The sequence below is a fragment of the Apium graveolens genome, chromosome 6 (assembly GCF_009905375.1).
Source record: "Apium graveolens cultivar Ventura chromosome 6, ASM990537v1, whole genome shotgun sequence".
Taxonomy (NCBI): Eukaryota; Viridiplantae; Streptophyta; class Magnoliopsida; order Apiales; family Apiaceae; genus Apium; species Apium graveolens.
Genome location: NC_133652.1, coordinates 258958690 through 258969837, shown reverse-complemented (window position 1 = coordinate 258969837; position 11148 = coordinate 258958690). Strand labels below are relative to the sequence as shown.

The 11148-nt window shown below is 36.8% G+C and overlaps 1 protein-coding gene across 1 annotated transcript; it reads right to left on the bottom strand.

Annotated features, from left to right (window-relative positions):
* Positions 1-8542: 8542 nt before the first annotated feature.
* On the bottom strand, positions 8543-10476 carry LOC141667189 (expansin-A4-like). Its single transcript, XM_074473584.1, has 3 exons — positions 10227-10476; positions 9632-9950; positions 8543-9236 (listed from the first exon to the last, which is right to left on the bottom strand). The coding sequence occupies exons 1-3, from the start codon at positions 10378-10380 to the stop codon at positions 8927-8929; spliced, it is 783 nt and encodes a 260-aa protein (XP_074329685.1). The 5' UTR covers positions 10381-10476; the 3' UTR covers positions 8543-8926.
* Between the last annotated feature and the right edge of the window lie 672 nt (positions 10477-11148).

The following is an 11148-nucleotide window of genomic DNA, read 5'->3' as shown; positions in this document are numbered from 1 at the left end:
CTTTGTAGAGAAAGCTAGCCCAGGAGTTTCTTATGGAGATGACAACATGGGAAAAACTCTGGGATATGGCAATATCAATCTTGGGAATGTCATCATTGAAACAGTAGCTCTTGTCTCAGGACTTAAACACAATCTGCTAAGTGTGAGTCAAATCTGTGACAGAGGTTATCATGTGGATTTGTTTGAAGAACACTGTGAAGTTGTAAGCAATTCTACAGGCAAAGTGGTTCTGAAAGGTTACAGGCATGATAACATCTATGAAGCCAGACTTTCAACAAGTTCTGATGGTTCTGCAATCTATCTGTTAAGTAGAGCATCAATTGAAGAAACCTAGAATTGGCATAAAAGACTCTCTAATTTGAATTTCAACAACATAAATGAGTTAGTAAAGAAAGATCTTGTGAGAGGACTGCCAAAATCAGTATTTGCTCCTGATGGAATTTGTGATTCATGTCAAAAGGCAAAACAAAGAAAATCTTCATTCAAGAGCAAAACTGAATTTTCAATTCTTGAGTCATATCATCTACTACATGTTGATCTATTTGGTCCAGTCAATGTCATGTCTATTGCAAAGAAGAAATATGCTATGGTTATAGTGGATGAGTTCACAAGGTACACTTGGGTGTATTTTCTGCACAAGAAGAATGAAACTACATCTACTCTAACTGATCATGTCAGACAGCAGGATAAGTTGGTCAAAGATTCTGTTAAAATTATAAGAAGTGATAATGGCACTGAGTTCAAGAATTCAATCATAGAAGAGTTCTGCAAAGAGCATGGAATCAAACAGGAATTTTCCGCACCTGGAACTCCACAACAAAATGGAGTTGTAGAAAGAAAGAACAAGACTCTCATTGAAGCTGCATAAACTATGCTTGATGAAGCAAAGCTACCAACCTACTTTTGGGCTGAAGCTGTGCAGACTGCTTGTTTCACACAGAATGCTACACTCATAAACAAGTATGGAAAAACATCATATGAGATGGTGAAGAAAAAGAAGCCAAATCTGAAATACTTTCATGTATTTAGTTGTAAGTGTTTTGTTCTTAAGACTCATCCTGAACAACTGTCAAAATTTGATCTAAAAGCTGATGAAGGAATTTTTGTTGGATATCCACTTTCCACAAAAGCCTTCATAGTCTACAATTTAAGAACAAGTGTTGTCATGGAATCTATCAATGTATCTTTTGATGATAAGAAGATTACTGGACTTGAAGATTTCAATGATCATGATCAGTTGAGCTTTGAAAATGAAGATTTAAACTCTGATACTGTAAATTCTGATGACTTAAACTCTGATCCTGTAAAGTTCTGACAGGTTAAGTTCTGATATCATTGAAACTGTGGATCCAACTCAAATTCTGAAGTTTCAGAGAGCATAACTACAGGGGGAGCATCAGAAAATGCTGATGGAGACAGCATGGATCATGGGGGAGGATCCAGTTCTAGAAATCAACTTCCATCTGCAAGGAAGTGGACCAAATCTCATATATCTGACTTAATAATTAGAGATCCTGAAGCAGGTGTCAGAACTAGAACTACAACATCAAATAAATGTCTCTATCATTCTTTTCTATCTCAGACTGAACCAAAGAAAGTGGAAGAAGCTCTTCAAGATGCTGATTGGGTGCAAGCAATGCAGGAAGAGTTGAATGAATTTGAAAGAAATAAAGTCTGGACTCTAGTGTCAAGACCAAAGAACAGATCTATTGTTGGCACAAAATGGGTGTTCAGAAACAAAACTGACAGTGATGGCATAATTACAAGGAACAAAGCAAGGCTGGTTTCTAAGGGTTACTCTCAACAGGAGGATATTGATTATGATGAAACATTTGAACCAGTTGCTAGATTGGAAGCCATAAGAATCTTTTTGGCTTATGCTGCTCACAAAAAGTTTAAAGTCTTTCAAATGGATGTGAAAAGTGCTTTTCTCAATGGAGAATTGGAAGAAGAGGTATATATTGAACAACCTCCGGGATTTGAAGATCCAAAATTTCCATATCATGTCTACAGATTAGACAAAGCACTTTATGGCCTTAAGCAAGCTCCAAGAGCATGGTATGAGAATTTAGCTCAATTCCTTCTGGAAAGTGGATTTCACAGAGGTACAATTGATAAAACACTATTCTACCTCAACCATGGAAATGACTTACTTTTGGTACAGATATATGTTGATGATATCATTTTGGTTCTACAAATGCCAAGCTCTGTGAAAGATTTACAAAGCTAATGTAGTCAAGATATCAAATGAGTTTGATGGGAGAACTTAGCTATTTTCTGGGACTTCAAGTCAAGCAAAATGAAGAAGGTACTTTTATCAATCAATCCAAGTACACCAGAAATTTACTGAAGAAATTTGGAATGCAAGACTGTTCAACTGCATCCACTCCCATGGCCATTGCAACCAAGTTAGATAAAGATACTGGTACATCAGTATATATTACTAACTACAGAGGTATGACTGGCTCTTTACTCTATTTAACTGCAGGTAGACCTAATATCATGTATGATACCTGTCTTTGTGCAAGATTTAATGCTGATCCAAGAGAACCTCATTTAATAGCTGTGAAAAGAATTTTCAAGTACCTCAAGGGTACAGCTGATCTAGGACTGTGGTATCCTAGAGAATCATACTTTAAGCTAATAGGTTACTCAGATGCAGATTTTGCAGGATGCAAAATATACAGGAAAAGCACTAGTGGAAGCTGCCAATTTCTTAGAGGCAGGTAGGTTTCTTGGTTTAGCAAGAAACAAAAATCAATTTCCACATCAACTGCAGAAGCAGAATATATTGCTGCAGGAAGCTGTTGTGCACAGATTCTTTGGATGAAGAATCAGTTACTGGATTATGGGTTAGAATTTTCTAAAATACCTATTTACTGTGATAATCAAAGTGTTATTTCTATGACAGGTAATCTAGTTCAACACTCAATGACAAAGCACATCAGAACTTACTGGAAGTCAAAACTTAATATCAAAACTTAAGGTCATATCAGAACTTAAGTGCGGGAAGACTTTCATATAAGGAAGGAAGCTGATTTACAGTAGAAGATTGAGACTAAAATAAAAGAAGATATGCATGGAAAGAGTTAGAGGACTAGAAGACTTGTAGAAGATATCTGATTGATATATTTTAGGAGACAGAATTGTATTCCATATCAATTAGAAGTTATCTTGTAACTGTGTACTATATAAACACGGACTTAGGGTTTACACTATATGTGTTATCGTTATCGAGAAGATTATACATTGTAACCTAGCAGCTCTTAGTGATATTTGTTCATCACTGAGAGAGAACAACAGTTCATATTGTAACAGAGTTTATTTAATATACTTGATCTTTGTTACATACTTGTGTTAAATCGATTTGATTGTATAAATACTGTATTCAACCCCCTTCTACAGTGTTGTGTGACCTAACATACAAAGTTAAGTCAACAATCGCATATCAAGTGAGTTACATGCATTTGAGAAACTCGTTACTCGATTCATCAAATCAAAGACAAGTATGATAAAGCAAAGTGATAAGAAGAGATTGAGAACTTACAATAGAGCAGGAGAAAAAGTGCGGCTTCAAGCAAAAAACAGAAAAACTCCATAAGGCTCTTCGAAGAAAATAAGACTGTGTTTGATTTTCGTGTCAGCGTAAAGAATGAAGAAGAAGGAGATGGGGGGTATTTATAGGCACAAGTGGGGTAAAAACCCACTCAACTGCTGCACAATCCTGTCCGTTGGTCCAGAACACGTGGCGAGATCCTGTGCGTCCAAACAATAAGCGCAACAGTTAATGATTACATCGCTGTAATTATTTAACAGGCACGACTTTTGAGGAGAAAAAGGGGGAAAACTACAACCTTTCGTATAATGTATATATGTATACATATATTATCCTACAGGAAACTCAACCGCCGCCTGACACCTCGAGAAAAACGCCAAAATACTGTGCCCCTGTCACATCCGTACCCAGCAGCCCAATTATGGAACCTACCACAACCCTAGGGACGTGTACCCAACAACACCCCGGGGTTAAGGGGCATGAATCAAAGGAAAAATGCAAAAAAAAAAAAATCAAGTTACAAGAAATTAAAAGTCCTACCCAAACACAACCCCGGGGACGTGTACCCAACAACACCCTGGGGTTAAGGGGCATGAATCAAAGGAAAAATGCAAATTATTTTCAAGTTACAAGAAATCAAAAGGCCTACCCAAACACAACCCCGGGGACGTGTACCCAACAACACCCCGGGGGTTAAAGGGCATGCATCAAAGGGAAAATGAAAGAAAATATCAAGTTACTAGAAATCAAAAGGTCTACCCAAACACAACCCGGGGACGTGTACCCAACAACACCCCGGGGCTAAGGGGCATGAATCAAAGGAAAAATGCAAAAAAAATTTCAAGTTACAAAAAACAACACTAGAGAAACACACTACTCCCCCATCCGGGCAACCCCGCATAAGGGAGTGGGAGGCAAATGATAGGTCATAAGTAATCAGGCCCAAGTAAAAGGACACAAAGGTCCAAGTGGAAAACAACCCAGTCCCAAACTGAGGCGGTCCTCGGTACACGTTGCAAAGACAGAAATGTCAATGGTCTCATGTTACCGAAAATGGAACAACCACATCTCAATCGTCTAGGTGTATGACCCTAAGTCACCTCAGCTGTAAAAGGACATCCGGGCCCCACTCACCATCTGTTCCATCCAATCACTCACCAACCAAGAATGATCAAGGGTTAGGATGAAGAGGTACAAACCCCTAAAACCCTAAATCTTGAGGCATATAAAAGACCTCAAGAAAATGGTTTTAGGGGTTAGAAAAATATTTAACTACTACACACCTATACACACACCACTATACATATATTTTGAATAGCTCCTTCTTCTTTCTTCTTCTTTTTCAAGAAACCCCATTTTTATTCTCACACCGGAATTGCCGCGGAGACACAACCCCCCTCCGGTTCTGTTTTGCAGAGTCCCCTACAAAGCAGGTTAACCACACATCATCAGCCACACGGACAGGCTTGAGCTTACGTGAGAGAGGAGAAGACCCGGGAATAAATAGAGTTATCACTTAGCATAACCGAGTTTAAAGTTTATTGATTTTCCTTGTGTCTTTACTTTCAGATCATTTTTTAACGTTCTATTGCCAGGAATATAGTGATGAAAGAATGAATATGGTGTTTAAGTGTGTATAGTAGGGGTGAGCAAATAAAACCGAAAAACCGAAACTGGACCGAAAAACCGAAAAACCAGATCGAAAAAACCGAAACTGACAAAAACCGAAAAAAACCGTAACCGAACCGAACCGATGGAACGGTTTGGTAACGGTTACGGTTTTACCCCTATAACCGAACCGAAAAATCGAACCGCTTATATTATTTTTTTTAAATATTTAATATATATTTATATTTGCATTTTATAAATAAAAGAGTGTATCACACTTATACCATAACCATGTTATATTAGAATTTGATAAAAGTTCTGGACATGGCATGGTAGTCCCTAGTGTACAGAGCATCTTTGATTTAAAATGCTAATTCTGTAGAGGCACTTGCAGAGCAGTAGTACTAAAATCTCACAAACATCACGTACGTGGTTTATTAATTGAAAGTTTTATTTTAGTTATTTAAAATTTGTAAAATCATCACATTGGAGCAGATGAGCCTATCAATGTGAATCCTTGGGATGAACAATGCTAACTGTTTATATAATACAGTAGCACTTATAAATTTGCATGGTTAACGAGTTATACAATAATTAATAGTATTTATTTTTGTTTTGCAACTGCAAAGATAAAATGACACCTATAAAATTCTCTTAGTATTATATTACATAATTAAAAAAAAGAGTTAAAAACTGAAAAAAACCGAAACCGACAAACAGTTAACCGAACCGAAAATAACCGTTCCAAGCGGTTCAGTTACGGTTAATAGTTAGAAACCGAACCGAACCGACATACACGGTTTGGTAACGGTTTTCGGTAAAAACCGAGCCGAACCGAACCGTGCACACCCTGTATAGTTGTGGTGACAGCATTGACAAGAGTAATTGAATACAAGCCTATCGGAAGATACCCCGGTGTGTGAGTTATAGAAAACTGATGATGGAGATAATTCTGACGAAGAGAATAGATTTCCTCATTCAAACACATGTTGGAACTCCTAAAAACCAAAGCAGGATTGGTACTAGTTGACCTCTAATATCTAATAAAGTTTTTTTTTTTTTTTATAGTTTGGTGTGTTTTTTTGCGTTTTGTTGGAACTATTTGCAGAAGGGAGGGGACAAGAGACAGTTTGAAAATGTCTGTTTAATTAGTGGTAATTGAATTCCATTGGAATCCTCTGTTTCTGGAAGCCTGTATGGGACTGACTGCAATAGTGCATGCTTTGAACCGCAGTGTTTGAAAGCATTTCGTAAGGACGAGATAATACATGTCAGAGCTTGTGCGCCTCTAAAGCCTTGTAGAATGCAACAGCTGAGTGACTGTTCTCTTATTAACAGTTTGCCGCATTATTCTCTTTTTTGGGCGATTATGAAAGTAAAAATTGCTTTTACCTTGCATCTTGTTATTAAAACAACTATTGACATTATTTTAGCCATTTAAGAGTAAAAAACTGGTTCATTCAAAATTGAAAGTGCTGCCAAAGAGACTTGTTATTTGGACTATTTAGAGTATAACTATTACCTAAAAAACCTAACGAGCTTTGTGTATTTTTGCGATTTAACCAACAAACAATTTTTTCCCTCGCATAACCCCAACAAACTTTACTAAATCATGAAAATTTATATTAAAAAAATTGTTTATCAACGATGTTTCGGCTCATTTAGCTTCAAATTGAGATCACAAATCCTGATTTATATATGTCTCCTGCCACAACTAGTGCTGATATATATCTAAGTTCCCAGTCTCTAGTTAAACATTTGGGCATCCTGACAAATTCTTTTTCTAATACTTGTGTTGCCTTCTGCTTCACCTTGGTCCAAGGCACACTGCTGGAGCTGCACCCTTTTCTTAAAACATGATCCTGCTTCTTCCTTCCACTTTTTGTGCTGCTCCTCTCTCTGTATAATGTGTGTACTTATAATATAGTTACCAACTTGATTAGCTAATTGTATAAATATCAATCTTAAAGAATGTTCATTAGTATAAAAGAATGTTCATACTTGTCAACGTAATTTGGTTCCCTTGTCATGGAGGGGCCAAGTGATACCTTTTCTGGTAGCATACATGTGATGAGCAGAAATGAAGCCATATTTGAATTTCAAACATATCTACTATATGAATTGATGTGAAAACTGCTAAGAAAGTCTGCAAGAGAAATGAGGGTGTTGATGAACAAAACAAGTAAAGTTAAACAAACAGAGTAGGGGTATCCAAGGCTTTTACTTTTGCTTTGCCCCATTTTCCTCTTCTAACAAAGAAAATGGATCCAAAGTGTGTAGCTTCTAGATTGGTCATTGCTGGGGAAACAAGTTGTTAGTAGTAACCACCCACATGTGAAACAACATTTTAGATTTCCCTACCATCCCCACTCTACCCCACCCTACCACCACAAAACCAAGAAAATATGGAGTGTGTTGAGTGAAATGATCTGTCTTCATTATCGATCCAATTTATGTCACCACATGGATAATCATAAATCTTTCCACTTCACTTGGTAACATCTTTTATTTCCATCATCGGTTTTTCTAGTATGCGGATATAATTAGAACCTCCAATATAAAATTAATATAAAAAGACCACATGCGCAACCTTTAAAGTTACTTAAATATTGGAGCAAAATTTTAACAAATATTCCCAATAGTGACGTGAGAGAAAATTAAAAAATAATATATTTAATGATTTATCATGATTTGATAACTTTGTTAGCAACTTTTATTGAAGATGCTCTATTTGACATGTCTTGATGATATCATAGAGAGATCCTTCAACGTAACGGTATAGCACTTGAAAAACCCTTCAACGATTTATGTTTCTTATTTCTCCATCAGTTATAGTTTTTGTTTTTGTTTTTGAATTTGAAATAATAAAAATATTTAAACTCGAATGAGACATTTAGTTTGTGTTTGAATGATTTAAGTTTTAGTTGAACCCAAATCAAGACTTTTAAACATCGCCAACATGATTTTTATATGTTTTGATGTAGTAGGCAGTAGGTCTCCAATTCCCGCGTATTGAAAACTGTTGGAGGCCTGGCCAGCAGCATGCGTGATTTTAGGCATAGTATAGAAATATAAGTATGAATACCCGCCGAAAGAGTAACCTTTTTGTTGAATAATCCTTCACTTGATTAGTAAAATTCATCATCAACCGGAAATTTGAACAGCAGGTTCTGTAAATATAGTTACATTTCAAGGGCTACACAGCTCAGGCAACTAGTGCTAATAATTTTGTTATGCGCAACATATCGGGTCTGAACCTCGAAATCTGCATTTTGTTTTCTCAACTAAAATGCAAGGTTTATCAACAATGTATCTTCAGGAAATGATTTGAAAACTACACAAAGCAGCTTAGTAGTTGAATGAAATAGCAAATGAAAATAGTGAAAACAAGAAGTGTATTATATATTGATTCATATGGTACAGTGGCCACCACCATATAGTATACTGGAGTGGTAATAATTGGATAGCTAGCTGCGGGCTGCATGTTTTTGCGACCTCCTCAGTCCATCTCTCACTCACTCACCTACTACAAACACATGCTTTCTCTTTTTTCCCTCTTAACAAAAGTTACAAAACAATAACAATATTACAAAAGACTTACTCCACCTTCCCTCTCTTTTTCTCATCTTTTACAATCTCCAATAAACACAGCACTAGTAGTAATTTAGGGGTAATATGTGATTAAATTTCAAATTAATTCAAAAACTTATGTTTTTTGTCAAATATTTTTTTTCCTCTCATTTTTGAATACCATATTTTAGTTTAGACTCTGAAGTTTTTTCCGGAAAATGTTTGTCCGAATTGCCAGTGAGCGGGAACAATGTTCCATGAGGTGGAAGTCCGACGATCGCTTCCCGTGACTCTGAAGGAGAGTGATTGTCCAACTAAAACAGCATTTGATTGCCAGTTCTGTCCCCAGTTGCGGCTCATGCTCATCCATCCGCTTCTTGTCCCCTTGACACTTACCCTCACAATGTCTCCTGCACCGGCTACATTGCTGATTAGAACTAGGTTGAAGTACCGGAATCCGTTGATTGTGAATCTAATTCCTCCTCTCTTTCGGCATGCCACTCTGCACAATTATATGCTACATTAAGAGCAGTTCCATGAATATTATTTTATTTCTATGTCACTCTACATATTATAAGCTTCTCACATTCTTAACTTCACTCACACTTAACTAATTCTTACTTTTGATTCATAATACTATTGTATTCGCACCTTACCCACCAATTGTATCATCGTAAAATGAATATTAAACCATCTACTTTTGTTTAAAATGTAATAAACACAAAGTCACGAATGGAACTCAAGTAAACGTAACATATACAAAAAACTTCTTCTTTTTTTTTTTATCATTAAGCAACTTAATATATAAAAAAGTAAAATAAAAAATCATGCTAATAAAAACATAATTTTACTTAAGAACATGAAGAAAAAACAGATGGCGGGAGAGAGTGTTGTTACCTGCGGTAAGAGACGGGGACGATCCCAGCACGGTATTCGGCAATCTTGAGAAACATGGGCATTGCGAGATCGAAATGGGTTCGGGGAGGGTTGCACCATCCACCATTGTCGCTGGGCTGGGCAAAGTTAGGTGGGCAAAAATTGGTAGCTGTTATAAAAATGGAAGGACTACCAGGGTGGCACCACTGCGGGTCACTTGCACATTTTATCTCGTAACAGGACCCGCAGCTCTGCCCGTTGTTGAACAGCGCTGTACTCAGCGCTGCCGTGTTAACTCCGTACCCTTGGCTGTACAAATTTCCATAACCACAAGCTCCACCTGTGTACATTTTACAGTTATGTTACTCTTTTTTTTTAACATATTAAATTTGCGGCACTAATAAAACATAATTTCGTATATTTTAACTGTTGGCATGTCACATTTATTAGTGCTAGAAAAAACAAGTATAACCCAACTTGGTAGCACTAGTGAAATGTAACTGTTAGGTTTTATTATTAGTGTTGAACAGAGCAGGCAGTACTATTGTACTTCAACATTAGGCTCTAAATTTTTTATAAGGGTGTAGTTGTAGAATGTGAGGGTGTATATATTTACCCATGGTGCCGGAGGCGTCACTGCCGCCGTAGAAGGTGGCATGAGCACCTTGCCATGAGCCACCTGAGTAGACTCCGGGAATTCTTGCTTTAGCTACTGATATGAGTAGTTGGAGAAAGATTGAGGCAATGCAGGAGATCTTGAGAATACTCATTTTTTGTATTTTTGCCTAACAATGTTAACAGAAACAAACAAAGGCAAAATGGGGAGAGGGTGTGGGAAAAAGAATGTAGGAATGTGGACTACTTATGGAGGTGTGTCTCCAGAGCCAGGGTATAATGTGTAATTTCACACTCCACTATTTTTCTGTTTCAGTAAGATGGGGAGACTGGGAGTATTACATAAAAGTCTTCTTCCCATAATGTTTTGTTGTGTATGGCGTCCCGCGTTTTTTATTGGTAGCTGCGGAACAAATCGAGTCGAGTTTTATTGAATGGATGTTAAGTTTATCACCTTTTTTTATAATTAAATTCACATACAAACAGAGTCTTGAATTTAACTTAAATTCATTTAACTTACATCGACCATCCCCAACCCGGACTGATTATTTAATTTGTACACATGATCGTCACTCTTATTTCTAACTGTAGTCTGTACTCTGTATACATAATTATACTACTCAGTATAGAATGCTGCGAACAGCAGATAACTAGGCAGTCAAACAATTAAAACAAACATGCCCGCGTTTTTCTTCTTTCTGTATTCACAGCATTCATACATTGATTTTCTTAATGAAGAAAAGAAAAAAAGTAAAAGCACAATATGAAACACAATGAGACGACCAGGTTCAAGTACATGGGGACAGCATAAAGTCCATAGACAGCAATAAAGAAAAACAAACAGGATAAAAGGGATAAGCAAGAATTGTTTGACAATAAAACTCGCAAGAATAAAGAGTTGTATTAGTCGCCAGTTTAGGCGC